General features: G+C 29.2%; 3 protein-coding genes across 9 annotated transcripts in view; all 3 read left to right on the forward strand.

Annotated features, from left to right (window-relative positions):
* The window catches only part of LOC122505618 (odorant receptor Or2-like), a 77,404-nt gene extending 61,270 nt beyond the window's left edge, over window positions 1-16,134 (forward strand). For 4 of the 5 annotated variants that reach the window (XM_043617359.1, XM_043617357.1, XM_043617360.1 and 1 more), the window contains exons 2-9: window positions 11,304-11,423; window positions 11,526-11,643; window positions 14,532-14,796; window positions 14,982-15,074; window positions 15,210-15,300; window positions 15,392-15,528; window positions 15,654-15,786; window positions 15,926-16,134. In XM_043617359.1, the coding sequence (XP_043473294.1) occupies window positions 11,313-11,423; window positions 11,526-11,643; window positions 14,532-14,796; window positions 14,982-15,074; window positions 15,210-15,300; window positions 15,392-15,528; window positions 15,654-15,786; window positions 15,926-15,979 (1,002 nt within the window). In that variant the 5' untranslated portion in view covers window positions 11,304-11,312 and the 3' untranslated portion in view covers window positions 15,980-16,134. Of the gene's footprint in view, window positions 1-10,564; window positions 11,142-11,303; window positions 11,424-11,525; window positions 11,644-14,531; window positions 14,797-14,981; window positions 15,075-15,209; window positions 15,301-15,391; window positions 15,529-15,653; window positions 15,787-15,925 lie in introns of those variants that run through there. The other variant, XM_043617356.1, reaches the window with a different exon arrangement.
* LOC122505613 (heat shock protein 70 B2-like) lies at window positions 516-5,382 on the forward strand. Its single transcript, XM_043617342.1, has 2 exons — window positions 516-937; window positions 3,134-5,382. Exons 1-2 carry the CDS (start codon window positions 550-552, stop codon window positions 4,783-4,785), a joined length of 2,040 nt encoding a protein of 679 aa, XP_043473277.1. The 5' UTR covers window positions 516-549; the 3' UTR covers window positions 4,786-5,382.
* An 11-nt stretch (window positions 16,135-16,145) lies between the features above and the next one.
* On the forward strand, window positions 16,146-19,058 carry LOC122505617. Of its 3 annotated transcripts, none has more exons than XM_043617354.1 (8): window positions 16,146-16,279; window positions 16,363-16,649; window positions 16,839-17,178; window positions 17,280-17,538; window positions 17,701-17,793; window positions 17,871-17,961; window positions 18,332-18,468; window positions 18,862-19,058. In XM_043617354.1, the coding sequence occupies exons 2-8, from the start codon at window positions 16,458-16,460 to the stop codon at window positions 19,040-19,042; spliced, it is 1,293 nt and encodes a 430-aa protein (XP_043473289.1). In that variant the 5' UTR covers window positions 16,146-16,279; window positions 16,363-16,457; the 3' UTR covers window positions 19,043-19,058. The 3 variants fall into 3 exon arrangements, with proteins under 3 accessions (XP_043473289.1, XP_043473290.1, XP_043473288.1); XM_043617355.1 differs by having other exon boundaries at window positions 16,267-16,649; window positions 16,839-16,958; window positions 17,061-17,178; XM_043617353.1 differs by having other exon boundaries at window positions 16,267-16,649.
* Window positions 19,059-19,331: the final 273 nt, after the last annotated feature.

A 19,331-nucleotide genomic window follows, 5' to 3' on the forward strand; every position in this document is an offset into this window, starting at 1 on the left:
TACGAGAAATTGAAATATTCCTTGAATTGAAATAAATTTCCCGGAATTTCATATAAATAATAATAAAGAAGTTTGTCGAAATTCCTGTAAGTAAAATAAATTTCTTGGAATTGAAATAAATTTCTCAGAATTTAATATAAATAAATAATGAACTTTCTTGAACTTTGTCGAAATTTCTCGAAGCGTCTGGTTGGGACGAGAACAAAACAGATACAGAGACACTGGTAGAGAAAGAATTTGCTTGCAACACTCGGGAATATTCTCGAAAGTTCAGGTAAATTCGTAGAAAAAATCGAAAAAGAATAGAAATTAATGAATGATAAAATTAAGTTTTAAAACAGAAAGAAGAAAACTAAATAGAAGAAAATTCACCAAGAGAGAAAAATCGAGAGAAAAAAATGAGAATAAGGAGAATAAGTAAGAAATTACTATTTATATATTTCTCCCCCGAGTGAGAATTGTCGAGAAGCTTCTAGAACTCGTCGAGAAGTATCGAGCGAAACGAACGTCGAGTATATAAGAGGTGAGCGTGCCCGGAGCTGGCAGTACATGAAAAGCAATCAAACGAATAACATTAAAGCGTCTAACGCAAACTTTAATAATAATAATTATTATAAAACGAACAAAAGTGAGACAACAACAAACAACAAAATGTCTGCAATTGGAATTGATTTGGGAACAACATATTCCTGTGTGGGAGTTTGGCAACAAGGAAAAGTGGAAATAATCGCCAACGATCAGGGCAATCGAACAACACCCAGCTACGTTGCCTTCACAGATACGGAACGTCTTATTGGCGATGCCGCCAAAAATCAAGTGGCTATGAATCCGGCGAATACCGTTTTCGACGCCAAAAGGTTAATTGGACGAAAATTTGACGACCCCAAAATCCAGAGTGACATCAAACACTGGCCGTTTAAAGTCGTCAACGATGGAGGTGAGTTTTCTGAAAAAAATTAATTCAAATTTTCTTTTAACAGAAATAATAATTTAAAGAAATTTTCTTTATAAATATTTATAAATAAATTTTCTTTATAAATAAAATTATAAGAAATCTTAATTCAATGAAGTTAAAAAATTAGTTTGAAAAACATTTCTAAGAAAAAAGTTTTAAAACAAATGATATTTCGATAAAATAAAATTTAGAAATCTTAAAAATTGGAAAATAGTCAATCGGTCATTCAAAAACAGTGTTTCTTTAAATTATTATAATTAAAAGAAATTAAAATTAATTCTTATTAGACAAAAAGAATTTCGATAATGTAAAGATTCGGAAAATAAAAATTGGGGTCTATTCATGAGCCTAGTTTTTTGGGTTTTAATTCTTTTTTGGTACTTCAGTGAATAAGACGTTTTTTTGAATTAATTCTCTAAATTGTATTTTTGGAAAAATTTTAGCGAAACTGCAAATTTTTACGACTTTTTTTAAAAAAATAATAGTGAATTTCGAAGAGAGATCGACTCTAAAAGTTGTAAGAGTCATCTTCGCATGACAATGGCTAGCGAAAGTGACCCTTACGGTTTTCAGATTAGAGACTTTTTCGAAATTCACGATTTAATTGTTAAAATAATTTTTCAAGTAATTCAAATAATTTTTAAAGCAATTTTTAAAATAAAAGTGAATTTTTAAAACCGTAAGAGTCATTTTCAAGTAACATTGCATAGCGAAAGTGACCCTTATGGTTTTTAGATGTGAGCCTTTTTGAAATTCAGGATTCAATTGTTAAATTAATTTTTTTTAAATAATTCAAATAATTTTCAAACCGATTTTTAAAATAATAGTGAATTTTTAAAATCGTAAGAGTCGTTTTCAAGTAAAACTATTGATAGTAAAAGTGATTGTTACGATTTTCAGAGTTTTTTTTGAAATTCCCGATTCGATTGTTAAAAATTAATTTCAAAATTGATTTTTTATTCACTAAATTTTTTCTATAAACAAAATTTCAATTTACTAAAAAAATAGAAAATTTTGTTCAATTGTGTGAATTAAAATTGTTTTAAAAAGGCTAAACCCCGAGAACTTATTTTAAATATTTCTGAATGTTTACTTTAGCGTCGACGCTAAATTCAGAGAACTCTATTTAGAATATTTCGGAATTTTTTATTTAGCGACGACTCTAACTTCAGAGACGTTAATTTTGAATATTTCTGAATTTTTTTTATTTAATTTAGAAGTTTCTGAATTAAGCGTCGAATCATATTTTTTTACTCAAAAATATCACTAATATCACTGTTTTCATTTACTTAAAGTGTAAAAATTTTTAGAGCACTATTGAAGTTAAAACTTTTGAAATATTGGCCTTTTTTTGGTTTTGTGTTAAAAAAACATATTTTTTCTCTTAGCGTTGACGCTAAATTAGTGAATAATGAAGAATATTTGAATTTCTCTAGTGATTCAATAGAAATTTACTGATTTAATTATTTTTCAACTTTTTATGATTTCTGTTCCGGTAATTATATTTATTAAATTATTTTCGAATTTTTGCTTTAGCGATGACACTAAATTCAGAGACGCTAATTTTGAATATTTCTCAATTTTTGCGAGATTAATTAACGAAAGAATATTTAAATTTGTTTAGTGATTCAGTAAATATTTTTTTATTCACTAATGTAGAAGTTCCTGAATTTAGCGTCGAAAAATATTTTTTTTTACTCAAAATTATCACTAATATCACTGTTTTTATTCACTTAAATTGTAAAATTTTTTGAGAGGTTAGAAGGTTTTTAGAGGTAAACATTTTTTTAGGTTGAATCTAAAACTTTTGAAATATTTTCCTTTTTTGGTATTTAAAAAACAAATTTTTACTCTTAGCGTTGACGCTAATTTACAAAAGCCGAAAATTAAACGTTCAAAAAATTTTAGATTCAAATAGTGTAATAAAATATTTTAGAATTCTAGTTGAATGTATGAAAGTTAATGAAGAGAGGTTAGTTAAATTTTTATCACTAAAAATTAAAAAAAAATAGAGTCGACGCTAATTTCAAGAAACTTAATTTAGAATATTTCTGAAGAGTTATTTTGGGTATTAATACATTTAGAGAATATTGGAATTTATTTAGTTGCACAAATAAAGTATTTTCAGTTTTCTTTGGTGGATAGAAAATAAATATCAAATTTCTTTTTGTTTTGCAGGCAAGCCAAAGATCGACGTCGAGTTCCGCGGTGAAAGAAAGAGGTTCAATCCAGAGGAGGTCAGTTCAATGGTTCTGACGAAAATGAAGGAAACAGCAGAGGCATATCTCGGCAAAACAGTGAGGGACGCGGTGGTAACAGTGCCAGCGTATTTCAACGACTCACAGCGTCAGGCCACCAAAGACGCCGGTGCAATTGCCGGACTCAACATCTTGCGAATCATCAATGAACCCACAGCCGCTGCACTCGCCTACGGTCTCGACAAAAATCTCAAGGGCGAAAAGAACATCTTAATATTCGATCTAGGCGGTGGAACATTCGACGTCTCCGTACTAACCATCGACGAAGGTTCACTATTCGAGGTGAAATCAACAGCAGGCGATACCCATTTGGGTGGCGAGGATTTCGATAACAGACTCGTGGAACATCTTTGCAAGGAATTCGAACGAAAGTTCAAGAAGAGCTTAAGCCAAAACCCACGAAGTCTTCGGCGATTGAGAACAGCTGCCGAGAGGGCTAAACGAACACTGTCGTCAAGCACCGAAGCCACCATTGAGATCGATGCACTCTACGAGGGTTTGGACTTTTACACCAAAGTGTCGCGTGCACGTTTCGAGGAATTGTGCGCCGATTTATTCCGAGCGACACTCGAACCCGTTGAGAAGGCATTGGCGGACGCTAAAATCGACAAGAGATCAATCGACGAAGTTGTACTGGTCGGAGGTTCAACGCGCATACCAAAGATCCAGAGTATGCTGCAGAATTTCTTCTGTGGCAAGCAGTTGAATTTGTCCATCAATCCCGACGAGGCTGTCGCTTATGGAGCGGCTGTACAAGCGGCTATTCTCAGTGGCGACGGCGGTGCGAATACAACTCTCCAGGACGTTCTTCTAGTGGACGTTGCACCACTGTCACTGGGCATCGAAACAGCCGGTGGGGTCATGACGAACATCATCGAGCGCAACGCACGTATTCCTTGCAAACAATCACAAACATTCACCACCTACGCCGACAATCAACCCGGCGTCAGTATTCAGGTGTACGAAGGCGAACGCGCAATGACAAAGGACAATAATCTTCTGGGTAGATTCGAACTCAGTGGAATTGCACCTGCACCACGAGGTGTGCCCAAGATCGACGTCACCTTCGATATGGATGCAAATGGTATTCTTCACGTGACCGCTAAGGACACGGCCAGTGGGCGAAGCAACAACATTCGCATCACTAATGACAAGGGTCGATTATCAAGGGAGGAGATCGATCGAATGCTGGCCGAGGCTGAACGATATCGGGATCAAGATCAACAGCAGCGGGAGAAGGTTGAGGCTAGGAATAAAATCGAGAGCTATGTGTTCACTGTCAAGCAGGCGGTTCAGGAGTGTGGCGAGAGATTGAATGATTCGGAGAAGAAGACCGTTTTGGATCTGTGCGAGGAGACTATTCGCTGGCTCGACAATAACACCCTGGCCGAGAAGGAGGAATTTGTCCACAAGTTGGAGGAGATACAGAAATTGTGCGCGCCTCTCATGACGAAAATTCATCAAGGTGGTGGTGGGGCCTCTGCTTATGGAGCGCAAAACTGTGGGAGTCAGTTTAGACAAGGTGGTCAACAACAAGGATACTCGGGACCCACTGTGGAGGAAGTGGACTAAACATCTGAGTCCAAGACTTGAGCCTAAGACTGAACATCTGAGTCTAAGGCTAACAAACAAGGCAACAACTAGAACATCTGAGTCTACATCAACAGTACCTGTTTCATCAACTAATTTATAAAAAAAAGACTTTGCAGTATTTTCAAAAAAAAAGTGTTTGAGACTGATTATATTTTTAACAAGTTGTTTCTAGAACTCAAGATTAATATTGTAAAATTAGTTTTCATGTCGGGGCTGAACGTTCTGTTCACACCTTGTATAATTTCCTCCGCTGACAGAATTAGAAAATAGTTTTCATAAATTTGATTTTGAATCGTTAAATTTTTCAAAGACAGATTTATGACATCTTTTTTCTTTTCGAATGACAATGGAAGGAATTTCCTAGGTTGCAAAACGCCTAGTCCTGTTTTTTTTACAGATTAATTGTCTATCTTTAACTTTTTACCATAGATTAAAATGCATTGTATCGATTATTGTATATGGGATAATGTATTTTCATCGTGTTGAAAAATTTTCCAGATAGATTTTTAAACTGAGTACATTGTGATAAAGTCGTTCGTAAATAAAGTTTATTTATCATTTTTACATAGAAAAAAAGTGTTTTTATTATTTTAATATCCTATTCCTTTAGTTTGTAAGCTGGGAAATTTAAATTGATTAAATTAATTAATATCAAAGAATTTGAAATTTTTAAAAAGCGCTACATTGGAATCCTCTAAAAGTAGGATCCTATCTTTAATAATTAGCACTAGTGTTAATTTAATTTAAAATTTTAGAAAATTTCAATTTTTAATAAATTTAAATAGAAATTTTAAAAACAATTGAATAAAATTCTTGTCAAAATTTCAATTATTTTCAAAAATTTTCATCAATTCAGTGATTTTTAATATCTATACTATTTTAATAAAATTTTCCAAAAGAATTCAATTATTTAAACAACATTTTAATAAAAATTTTCTCGATGGAATTTAATTATTTAAAAAAAAAAAAAAATCTTCACAAGAAATTAGTTATTTTCATAAATAATAATATTTTTTCTCTGAAATTCAATTGTTTTTACAATTAAACTTTTTCACAGGAATTCAATTCTCTAAAAATTTTTTAATAAAATTCGTTGCAAGAATAAATAACAAAACTTATCGCAGAATTTCAAATATTTTTAATATAATTTTAAATAAACTGATAGAAAATTGCATTTATTCTTAAATCTTTTTTCAAATTCATCGAAAGAGTTCAATTATTTTTAAATATTTTAATAAAATTCTTCATAAAAATTCAATTATTCAATAAATTATTTATTTTTCTATTTAAATAATTGAATTCTCGAAAAATTGATTAAAAAATGAATTTCAGGTAAAATTTTTGATAATATGTATTCTCTTTCTATTACAAGTGGCCTATTAGGATATATAATTTTTAATCCAATACATTTCTGAATGCCTAATGTTATCATTTTTTTGTAAATATTGAAGAGGTGAATAAAAATAACATTTGTATTTCTACGACTATTTTGGCCTATATAACTTTTATTAAGTAGATTAGATTATTATATTATTTTAAAAGGTTTTGGTGTTTTGACACGAATATCGAGTCCTCATCAGAATTTTCAATAAAACGTATAGGGGTCGTCCATATACTACGTGGACAGTTTAGGGGGGAGGGGGGGTTCGCCAAAAATCCACGATTTTCCACGAGGGGGGAGGGGGGGGGTCAATACAAATGTCCACGTGGACACAAAAGTTTAATTTTATATCTTTTTTTTTCTTTTTATTCAACTTTATTATTAGATTATTATTAGATTGTGATCAGACAATATTTGTAATCCGAAATTTATTTAACTGTCAAAAAAACGCCAAATTCTTTTTTAATTTATATTACAAAATCATTATCGTAAATGCACAAATATGAATATATGCAAATTTGACAATTAGGAATACAAAGCAACCTCTACAAACTCTTACAAATTCTAAAAAAAATAATTTCTATTATTGTTTATGTGAAGGCTTAAAGCTATTGGATTTTAGAAACTTTAAGATTTGTTACCGAAGAGATTAAGTATTTCTACTAATATAATAATTGAAGATATATTTCTGCCAAAGTCCTCTCTATAATACTAAAAATGGTATTTACCTATTTAATAATATTTTAAGATAATTTAATCTTTATTGAATTTTAAAGAAGTTTGTTATAAAAAAATTTAAAGAATTTTTTAATTGTATTTCTTATTAAATATCTTTTTATTATTCACTATTTTAAAATAAAAAACCCGATTGTACACGTGGACAATCGGGGGGGGGGAGGGGTTCGTAAAAAATCCACGATTGTCCACGAGGGGGGAGGGGGGGGGTCAAAAAGTGTCTAAAAAGTGTCCACGTGGTATATGGACGACCCCATAATGTTTGTTCTTATAAAGAAAATGATGCTGATTACAGGTAATAGAATAATAAAATATAAAAAAAATAACTCATACCATTGAAGTGGCTTTTTAATAAATAAGTAGGGTTAAACTCTTTTGATATTAATAATATTATTATTCTTCAGGTGTGTCTAATATTAATATATTTCAATTTATTACCGAGAACAGAAAAGTACTTTGGAGAATAATTTTCTTTACTTTTTCTGTAGGGGGACTCTGAGTTAGTGATACATAATACGTAATGAAAACACTTTTAATTTCCAGAGTGTTCAAAATATTAATGTTTTTCGATTAGTACGAAAGGTGAATAAAATTAACTTTTGAACTTTTATGATGAAAATATCCCATATATTTGATTAGTTAAATTATAGTATTACTCTTTGAAAGTGTCCACTGTTAATCGCATTCTGTTGATTACTGAGTAGACTACATTACTTTGAAGTGAAATTTTTTTAGACAGTCTGTTTTTGACTAGTGAAGAAAGTAGTTGTACACTATGAAGTTATTAGGAATATTTTTCTTCTTTTACATTTCCTGGAGTGAAATACTAGGAATGTCTCCGAATAGTAGTTATTTGAATAGTTCAATGTTTGATGGATTAATAAAGTATCTAAATGAGGATTCAAACTTGCACCAAGTGGTATTTATTCTGGATAGTAAACTAAAAAATACGGATCCAATAATGAATTCTCTCATCACAACAGTAAAATCGCATTTTCCATCTTTTATTATTAATTACAACGAAATCATGAACGGCGAATTTCATTTTGAATCATACTGGAAATTTGTCTTAGGATTAAGACGTACTACACTCTTTATTCGCCAAATGACAGATGATATTGTCAATATCAAAGATGACTACTATATAAATGATGACTATTATTTCTTCGAAGCATCATCGAGACCAAGATGTCTAATAATATACTCTTTTGCAATGACTCAAGATAAGATTAACAAGAATTTAGAAAAACTTTGGCACGCTGGGTATTTAGATATTACTTTTCTGACGTACAACAATCAGCAATTGCAAAGAATAATCGAACCAAGCTCTCCAGTATTACCTACTTTACATCAAATGAATCCATTTTTCAAGAATTTCACCTCGCAAGTGATATCATCTGAATCTCAGTGGTTTCCAAATAAACTGTTTGATATGAATGGTTACAAATTGAACTTCTCTATTCAACACGCCAATGATTCATCCGAAAAAGAATTCAACAGAGGATTAAAGTTATTGAATATTCTGCAGCAGGAAATGAATTTTCAACCAAACGTAGAATATATTTATTCTGAAAATGGTAAAATAATGAATTCGATAGAACATATTAAATTTGCTTCATTTCAACTTATAAATAGGCATGAAGAGAGTAAAGTGTATCCTGAAATTCATCTGAATATTAAAAAATGTTGGGAGGGATTTCAAGAAGTACAGAATCATTCACGAGTACTTAGACTTAGTCATGCTAGAGCTGTTATTCCAAACGAGGTGAAAGTCAGAAATGACATTGCAGTTTCATCTGAATTTTGGTACATGATCTCGGCAACAATTAGTATGATTTGTATCATACGACTGTTTGGATATTTATTGAAATTTCGAAGGAGTACATGGCAAACGTTGAACATCAGTCAAATTATAATGGGAGCGGCAGCTTCCGAGGAACCAGATAATTTACCAGCAAGAATAATGGTTGGTTCACTTCTCATTGCCTGCATTGTCTACACTAGTTATTTTTACTCTGTAATTCTTGACATTAGCTTTTAATCCTCTCCAGGAATTTCAAGTTTCAGTGAACTTACTAAATCCCATTTAATACCAATAATGGACAATGATTTGATAGAATCTTTACACGAAAAATTTTATGGTTCTCCTTTTTTTAATTGGGTATATAATGCTACAATTTTATATGGTCCTGAGGAAAATTGTTTAAAACATTTAGATAATTTTCGAAACGTAAGTTGTATTCTTGATGATGCTGCACATCACGTGAATTCTTATCAAGCTAAACATGGCTAAATAAATGTGAAAATACTTAAAAGAACTATTACTATTGGTTTCCATGTATTTGAATTGAAGATCAATTCCCCGTACCCTGAAAAGATAAATGAAATAATTCTCAAAGCTTCTGGTTTTGGATTACTCAACGAATTTTATGAAAATACTCCTTTAAAGAGTAGCCCACAGGAACCGGAATATATAACAAAGGAAAAATTATTGCCAGTGCTTCTTTTTGTACTAATTGGTGGATACTCTCTTTCTATTATTGCGTTTCTTCTGGAACTAATCACAGCAAAATTAAGGAGATTTCTCTACAAACCAAAGTTTCGTTTTGTAAATTAATTACCTGCCCCAGTAAAAAAAAACTAATTCAAATGAATTGAAACGAATTAACATTTTTGGTAGGCTCCAATTCGTATTTGTCACAAAGCGGGATTCACTCAAGCTCTTTGTATATTCAATTGAATTTAATTCAATATGTACCAATTTGTCCAAACGAATTCGCATTCGAAAGAAATGGCCAAGGAATGCATTGAATTCGTGCTAACGAATTGAAAAAAATTAAAGGCTCAAAACTTGTCCAGTGAATTGGTACGGATAGAAGGTTCGGAAGTTCAATACAGTTTCACGAATTCAGGAAAATTGCATCATGGCTCCAATTCGTATTTGTCACAAAGCGGGATTCACGAAAGCTCTTTGTGAATTCTTTTTAATTCATTTCAATTAGTTTTCGTTTACTGGGTGATATACTGTGCGCAAGAATAACTTTACTGTCAAAATGCCTATTCTAAATTTCTGACTACTTAAAAATACAACCTTTTATAAACAGTGAAGTTAAAAAAAAATGGTTTTCTTTATTATTAAAATTTCATTTTATGACTACTGTAAAGTACTTTGGACAATCATTTTCTGGACTATTTCAGTAGAGAGACTCTAATTGTAAGTTATAGTGAATCATTAGTTTATGATACATTACGTAATGAAAGTTTTATCAATTCCTGTCTGTTAAAAATATATATGTTTTTCAATTACTGAAAAGGTAAATAAAATTCACTTTTGACCTTTTAGGATTAAAATAAATTTCGATTGATTAGTCGAATTATTATATCATTATTTTTTGAAAGTGTCCAACATTAATTCCTGACGTACGAGAACCTTAATCAATCATACGTCAAATTACTCAAAGCTCCAAGAAGTGCTACACTATTTGTTTTACAATGAGAAGATAAAAATTGCATTTATGTTTATAGAGAATAAAATTTTGATAATCTAATGACTAATTGCGAAATTAAGAAATAGAAAAAAAGTGTGGTTGATTTAATTTTGAAAAACTGACATCGGATTCTTGATTAGTGTCAAAAAATGTTAATTTAATAAATTACTACTTACAGCTATCGATGCCTTGAAGTTGACTTTTTTTTCCATATTATCCAGTTCACTCACTCAATAGGTACTTGAATTTCAAATTATTCGAATCGACTCAAATTAATAAATATCTTAAGAATTTCTAGTTTTAATTACCTAGCAATCTAATTTAAAAAATTTACTTTCTTTATACTTAAGGGCAGACTGACAGAAAACTTTTCACTTAGAGGAGAATATAATCATTAGAAACTAGAGACAAATCACAGAAATATTTATAAAGATAATAATCGAAACTTGTAAACTTTTTTGCAACTTTCTCAATATGTAATTGCAGAACAATTAACAATAAATTCTTTATTCGATTAATCCCTTATTTATTATGTCGAGGTATAAAAATCCTATTATAGTCCTCAATTAGATCATCCAGTAGAAATGTGTGACATTTTTGAAAGTCGTTACTTTTCAGTGATTAAATTTTTTTTAACATGCCTTGGACAATGGCCCTTCGACAATCGAAGGCGAAATCGTGTTATTCAAATTTTTGTGTTTTGTAACGTTTTTGGCTTTTTTATTGCTGTGGTAATTTTTCTTCTTTAAACTATTTTCTTAAAACTACGTTTTCATCTTGAAAGATTAAGTCTATGTTATAATTTAGATAAAAAAAATTGTAACCCTAAGGTTTTAATTTAAGTTAAAAATTATAAAAATTAAATTCTAAGTTAGAAATTATTATGTCCACAGTCATCTTATATGATTTATGTATGGGGAGATGTGGTTAAGATGGTAGAATGTCTTCAAATAATGTTCATATGTATCGATGCTTTGGGATTTACCATCGTTTTCCATGTCAGTCGAAAGAAGGTTAATTTTCACTTTTGCTATATTCATATAATTTCTTACATTAAAACTCCTTTATCTCAAACTTTCAGCAATAGTTATTCTAAATGTATACATATTTTTCAGTTTAGAAAAATTTTTTATAAAATCAAATCAAATTGGAAAATTTGGTCTTCTGATGAGGAAAAAGTAATTATGTTCAAGTACGCAAACGATGGAAGACTTCTTACCAATCTTTGTACTGGTATTTGCTTCAAAATTTTTTATGTATTTACAAATCTAACGCTTTTTTGTTTTAAGGGGGGAACCTCTTTTATTGCGTCAAAAAATCGACTTTCTGGAAATAATTTTAATTGATTCTACAACTATTCAAGAATATACGGGTCAGACCATTATATTTCGAATAAAGTCATTGCGGCCTAATTTTTAAAAAAATTGATACTTTTAGAAATGAATCTGTATGATCTCTGAAGAACGAAATGAAAAGAATTATATTAAAATATTTATTACTTTTCATAAAATATGAGTGTAAAGTGGAGAATGTGCGAAAAAATGGCACTTTTTTAGCAATTAGAAAATATTTAAAAAAGTATTGAAAAATTCTTAAAAGTGCAAAAAGATTTATTGATTCATGTTTATTAAAATCAGTTGATTAATTATTCTTTAATAAAAAAAACTAGTAAAAATATAAAAATAATAGATAAAATATGTTTTTTAAGTCGATCCGTCAAATAACTTAATTTTGACGTTTTTATCAGGATTTCTTATCACTTTTTAAATTTTTTCTTTAAATATACAAGAAATATTGAGTTGAAACTTAATAACTCGGTTAAAGAAAAATAAAAAAATTTGGCACTTTCACAACTTCTAAATCACAACGAAATCTATACACTCAAAAATTTTCTTTTTGGTCCCGGGTCTAATTTAAAAAATATAAAGGTTTAAAAATTGCACACTTTTTCAGGTTAAGGGGAGACCCCACCTTAATTTTGACCCCTTTGAAATAAAATTATTAAACGAGGTAATATTTTTTTTTCTTGCATCATTTTTAACCTGAAAACATATGAAATGGTCAAAAATATTTAATTTTAATTTTTGAAGAGGTTAGAATTTTTTTCTTTTGACCTATTGCATATTATTGCAAATTCATGCGAGAAGTTGTTAAGAATGGTAAAATATGCATGGAAAAAAATTTTCGTTTAAAAATATTAAAAACTGTAAGAGAAGATCGATTTTTAATATTCAAATCTTTAAATTCTGCCAAAATTTCGAAAGCCTTAAATCTTTAATTTTTTTTCAAATTGTGTATATATTTACGTAATTTTATGCTATTCTTCAAAAAACATTGATAAAATTGACATTTAGCTCATTTTCGTGGTAAAAACCATAAAAATCATAGTTCGAAGCTTTTATGGTATACTTTATATATACCGAAATAAATGCAAAAAGCCATGATTTTTATAGTTTTTACCATGAAAATGAGGTAATCGTCAATTTTAACTATGTTTTTTCGACTCAGAGCATCAAATTGAAAAAAATAAAGGTTCAGGTTAAAAATGATGCAAGAAAAAAAATATTACCTCGTTTAATAATTTTATTTTAAAGGGGTCAAAATTAAGGTGGGGTCTCCATTAAAACTATTTATTTTCTTAAAATTGAAGTTGGTTTTTTATTGTAAATCACGTTCCGATCATAGTGTTTAAATTAAAAGCCAACTTCAATTTTAAGAAAATAAATAGTTTTAACCTGAAAAAGTGTGCAATTTTTAAACCTTTATATTTTTTAAATTAGACCCGGGACCAAAAAGAAAATTTTTGAGTGTATAGATTTCGTTGTGATTTAGAAGTTATGAAAGTGCTAAATTTTTTTATTTTTCTTTAACCGAGTTATTAAGTTTCAACTCAATATTTCTTGTATATTTAAAGGCAAAATTAAAAAATTGATGAGAAATCCTGAAAGTTCATCAAAAATACTCTATATTCGGTGAGTTTTTATTTAATTCAATAGTTCCACCTTCTTGTAATTAATTGATAAAAACGTCAAAATTAGGTTATTTGACGGATCGACTTTAAAAACATATTTTATCTATTATTTTTATATTTTTACTAGTTTTTTTTTTATTAAAGAATAATTAATCAACTAATTTTAAACATGAATCAATAAATCTTTTTGCACTTTTAAGAATTTTTCAATACTTTTTTAAATATTTTCTAATTGCTAAAAAAGTGCCATTTTTTCGCACCTTCTCCACTTTACACTCATATTTTAAGAAAAGTAATAAATGTCAAATTTTAAGTCGATTTCTGTATTATTGAAGAAGTTACAAAATTTTTAATTATTTTTTTTTCATGCGTCGTCTGGTGAAATGTTTACCAGAGTCCAGAATTTTTTCTGTTTTAGCATTCAATCTGCCTCCTTCTTTCATTCAGAGTACCACTGTCAGTATAATTTGTAATTTCTATGTAGCAACCCTTCTTTCATTTGTTTGACATTCGAGTCACTTTATTTAAAAAAAAATTTCAAACGCATTTTTCTCGAAACACCATTTTTTAATTTTGTGAACACGATTGAGAATGCCCTTTTGAACCAATCGGGCTTTATGATACATCATTTTAAAGATAATTAAATAATCTTTAATGTGACATTTAGTGTTTCTTGAAAAAAATTTTTTTTCATATTTTTTTGGAATTTTAAAATTAATTTTTATGCACGAAAAATCACTTTTAACTTAAAAGTGGGTAAAAAAAATCAATTCTCGAAATTTTTTTAAAAAATTCGAAATGTCACATAGAAGGTATTATCCTAAAGTTTAAAAAAAACGTTTGTTTCTTTGTTTTAGAAAAAAATTCAGAGCGCTAGAATGTTCACAGATAAAATGAGGTGCCATGGACGCGGTATATATTTCCATACTAAAAATGTTTTGCTTTTTCTTCAAAAATTTTTTTAGACTCTCAAGACATGTATTAAAATACCCAATAAATTACAAAACGTTTGAAGTTATTTTACCCGAGAAAAAAAATCCCAAAAATGATGCATTTTTTGATCGTCTAAAGGAGGTTCTCCCCTTAAAGCCAATCCAAGAATTGAAACGCCAACAAGTAACTTTTAACTGAAAATTAAAATTTATTTCAGTAATTATGATGGCCCTGGTACTTGTAGTTCTAATACCGCCATTAGTTCCACCATTTCTTGATATTATTCTACCTCAAAATGAATCACGATATAAAGATGTGCCATTTCCAATTTATTATTTCGCTGAATATTACGAGGAACATTTCTATTGGATTTATGCTTGTGTCTCCTTAAATTTTCTACTGCAAATGTTTTTTTTAATTACTTGTTTATCTCTTTTGGCGGTAACGATTCAACATGCCTGTGGATTATTTTCAATAATTAGGTAATTAACAATCTGTGAGTAATTTTGAATGTTCGATGTTTTGGTTACAAAAGCTTCTAAACTTTAAGAGTTTTGCTTTTGAGTTTAGCTTTTTATATACAAAAGTTTAGCTATTTAATGAACAAAAAGAAAAAAAAATCTATCATTTATTTGAGGTTCTTGTTTAAAAACTTTTCTTTTGTTAGTTTGCATTTAAGGAAAATAGATACCCATGGTTCTGAAGAGGAAAACTTGAAGGCTGTAATTTTTTGCATCAAACAACATAATCAAACTATTGAGTTTGTATATTTATGACTTTATTATGTTATTGAAAAGAATTGAAAAATCAGAATCTGGTTGTTTTAAAAATTGACTATGTATTTAATGGTATATTTAATATCCGGAAATATGTGAATCCTTTCTGTATATTTTAGATACTGCAACGACGTCGAATCTTTTTTCAGTCCCTGTCTATTCTTTGTGGTAATAGTGAATTGTATCTTCTTGTCCTTTTCCCTAATTCAGGTGAGAACGGTTTGTTTTTTCAACTTTAAATAATAAACTTTTGTTTACAATTGCAATTATTTTTCTTTATTTCTAAATTTATCTATTTCAGGTAGTCTTTAATCTTAGTGATATGAAAATGATCATAAAGCCTGTAATCTATATGTCAGGGGCTTTAGTGAATCTTCTACTTCACAGTGTTGCTGCACAACGATTATTGGACCACAGCAGTGGTCTAGGAGACAATGTGTAATACTAATATTAATAAATAAATTTTTAGAAACCTTTTGCTTTAATTTTTGAGTATTTTGAACTTTTAACTATTTTTAAAATTTTTAGGAATTAAATAATTTCTACTTTATAAATTTTTGCAGGTACAATGTTTCTTGGGATGAAATGTCAGTGGCGGTAAGAAAACCATTGCTCCTTATGATGATGAGAAGCAATCATCCTTGCAAAATAACAGCTGGCAAAATTATGGAAATATCATTTCGATTTGCATCAGCGGTAAAAAATATATTTACAGGACAATTTTGATTAAATTGCTTATATGAAAAAAAAAAATTTAAAAATCTCCTCTCGTTATAAAAAATATTTTTGTGACAAGTTGGTGGAAATTTAACTTCTCTTAATTTTACCCTAACAGGCTCTACGCGCTTCATTCTCGTATTTTACTCTGCTATCATCAACGACACCGTAGAGGGAAACAAATATATTTTATCTCAAAGAAAAAAGAAGATTCCTAAATAATGAATTGAAAATAAGTTTTAGAAAAAAATCTAAGTGCATACAGACACATTAGAATCAATGTTATACTTTTGTAAAAATATCATTAAAAATCTCTCTTATTCAGAATTGAAGAGAAACATTACTGTTCCTATCTAATCGAAGGTTGAGGAAGGACTGACTGAAAAATAGCTTGCAAAAGCTATAGAGACTTTCGTGCTTTATAGCGTGAAACTCGTTAGAGAATTATTAATGAATATAATTATGGAAACCCGTAAAGTTCCAATGAAACGATTTTAAGATAATTATACATTGTCCACTCAGTTAAATACTAAGTGAAAATTTATTTCATTTCAGGAAATCCGAATAAGTGTTTTCTACCCTTCTTAAATGGCTAATTATAAATAATTAATTAGAATACGCGAGAGAGAGAGATTCTACTGTTTCACATTATGAAAATTCTCAGTCTTTATCAATCCCCCATAGGGTATACAATAATGTCGCACATCTTTAATAATCGTTACTTTTATGTCAATAAATTTTTCTTATCTTGCATTGGTCAGTGGCCGTTTCACAGTACGAGAAGAAATCTTGCAATACAATGTTTTATAATTTTACATCTATTCATTTCTTTTACTTCTAAGGTAATTTAAATCTGACATACTATTGATTGAATTTCGAAACTGTATAAAATAAATATAGTAAAATTAACGTCTCGATAAAATTATTAATATTTTCCAAAAGAAATATTACAGAATCTATAATTTTAAAAATGTAATTACATTTTATGTATGTACACTATTATTATAAATTTTATTATTATAAATTTTTAGGCAACTGGCTTTTTGAAGACATGTGGAAATTCGAACAGAATAACGGAGGGCATGCCGACAATTTTTGTAGGATTCACGTCTCTTAGTTTTAGCATTATATTTTTCTTTAAACAAGAAAAGGTCAAATTTCCAGTTTTTGCAAATAGAACCTACTATCTAACCTTTTTCCTTTTTTTTAAGAATGTAAAGTATAAAGTACATAATAATAAAAAATATTTACAGTTAAATAAACTATATCGTGAAATTAAATTCGATTGGGAATGTTTGTCATCGAATCAGGAGGAGTTCATTATTTCCAAACGTGCAAACCGTAGAAGATGTTTGACCATTTTTTTTACAGGTCAAAACATTTTTTCCATTTAAGCAAATTATTTTTTAATTTAACTGTTTTTTTTAAGTTTAAAATTTTTAATTTAAAAAATTTTTTAAATTAAATTCTAGGTTGCATAATAGGAGCGTTAATTACTTATGGAATAATATCAACTCTACATGTTTTTAATTTCCTCCTGGTGAATAAATCGCAACCGAATGAATGGACTTTTCAAATTTATTACTCAGTGACTTATTCGGAGAAGCATTTTTATTTGATTATACTTTATTTTTCATTTAATACAGTTTTGGAAACTTGTATTTTTATTAGCTTTGAATTAGTTTTGTCAATTTCGATTGAACATGCATGTGGTTCATTTGAAAAAATTGGGTAATTTAATTTTCCAAAAATTATATTCCTCCAATCTTTGATCTAATTCATTAATCTCTTTACCTCTCTCTTCACCTACTTCACATATCGTTTCAAAATTTTTTTATTGAAATGAAATTAATGTTTTTTTTTTACTTTTTTCTGAAATATTTTCCTTTTTAGATTATGTATACAGAAAATACATAGCTATCAGACTGAAATTGAAAATCTGAAAGCAGTGACTTATTGCGTTTCGCAACATAATCGAGCAATTGAGTTTGTATATTTAAAAGTTGTAGAATAAAATTTTTATTAATATTAGAGAAAACTATTTTCCTATTATTTTTTTTTAGATTTTGTGACAGTATTGAATCTCTCTATTGGCCCTGCTTTATGTGTATAGTGACATTGAAAAGATTCTTTATTTCTGTTTCGTTCATACAGGTGAGGGTCTAAAATTTTAATGCTCTAATTTTCTTAATTCCGTTTAGTCACAAATTTCGTATTTCTAAAAGAATGATTTTTTTTTATGTAATTAATATCTTTAGAAAAAATTACAAATTACTCATGTTACTTTATTCAAAAACTGATCGGGACTTGTAGCTGAGAGGTTAGCTGAGAGACGACCAACTGAAATACGTATCGTACGCGTTGTCAAAGAAGAAGGTAAAATGAATTTTTGCGTATTTCTATTACCATCTGTAGTTAATATGCATACAGAAGATTATAGCGTCTCTCAACTAACCTTCGATCGAGGCACTGCGAGGTTATATTTCCTACCGACCGAGGGGCTATTTAAAAATATATATTTCAGGTTTTCGCACATTCCAATAATTTCACAGGCTCAGTGAAATATGGCGCCTTTGTAGCAAGTTGCATAGTATACCTATTTTACAACACTCTATTTGCACGAAGAATAATCGACTACAGTACTAGTCTCACAGACACTGTGTAATAATTTACATAAAATGTTTAATATCAACTCTTAAAAGTGTATAAATTTTTAATTGTTGAAAACAATTGAAATCTTAGTTTTAATTTTAAAACATAGATAATTTACTTAGATCTGCAAGGGTCCTGGTGGAATATGGACTAACTAGAAAATCCCATTAGTAAGAAAAGAACGAATATACGACTATGCTTTTCCAACTATAATGGAATCTTTTGTTAGGTCCACATGCCACTATAGGACCCATACCGCACCTAGATACATTATCTTAGAAACTATCAAGAATTTATATGGAAAAAAATTCGTATACCATATCCAATATATTTTTACCAGAAAAACTATGATAATTTCTAAGAGAGCACAGCAAGCATATTAAATTTGTTATTAATTTACAGATACAATACATTTTGGTACCAAATGCCATCGAGAATAAAAAAGAGTTTGCTACTTATTATGATTAGAAGCAGAATTCCATGCAGAATAAGTGCAGTAAAATTATTAAATATATCGTTAGAGTTTTTGCTGACATTTTATATACTGATATGTCGACTCGACACTGCAAGAATTTTACATTAAATTCCAGTGCATGTAGTTTTAATAAATTGATAATTGGATAAATGATGTTATTTTAAGAATAATGTTGTCATACCTTCGGTTCTCGTAGACTTTTGCGATATCTAAATTGGTGTCCTGTATCCCCTATTTCCACTCATAGGTTTAATTTTTTAATTTCCAGAAAGTAAATACATTAACACGATTACTAAAAATCTGATTTTCACGATCTTAGATTTTAAAAATCGGCTTCTACTCCACTTCGTAGCACTTCTAACAGTAATGATTCCTTCCCTCTACCAAAACTTTTATT

Source organism: Leptopilina heterotoma, unplaced genomic scaffold (assembly GCF_015476425.1).
Source record: "Leptopilina heterotoma isolate Lh14 unplaced genomic scaffold, ASM1547642v1 Lhet_361, whole genome shotgun sequence".
NCBI classification, from domain to species: domain Eukaryota; kingdom Metazoa; phylum Arthropoda; class Insecta; order Hymenoptera; family Figitidae; genus Leptopilina; species Leptopilina heterotoma.

Excerpts from the sequence above, each read along its gene's own strand:
- LOC122505613 (XM_043617342.1), top strand. The coding sequence starts at position 550 with ATGAAAAGCAATCAAACGAATAACATTAAAGCGTCTAACGCAAACTTT. Across the intron at positions 938-3,133 it reads TAAAGTCGTCAACGATGGAG|GCAAGCCAAAGATCGACGTC; the intron begins GTGAGTTTTCTG and ends TTTGTTTTGCAG.
- LOC122505617 (XM_043617354.1), top strand. The coding sequence starts at position 16,458 with ATGAAAATTCTCAGTCTTTATCAATCCCCCATAGGGTATACAATAATG. Across the intron at positions 16,650-16,838 it reads TCATTTCTTTTACTTCTAAG|GCAACTGGCTTTTTGAAGAC; the intron begins GTAATTTAAATC and ends ATAAATTTTTAG. Across the intron at positions 17,794-17,870 it reads CAACATAATCGAGCAATTGA|ATTTTGTGACAGTATTGAAT; the intron begins GTTTGTATATTT and ends ATTTTTTTTTAG.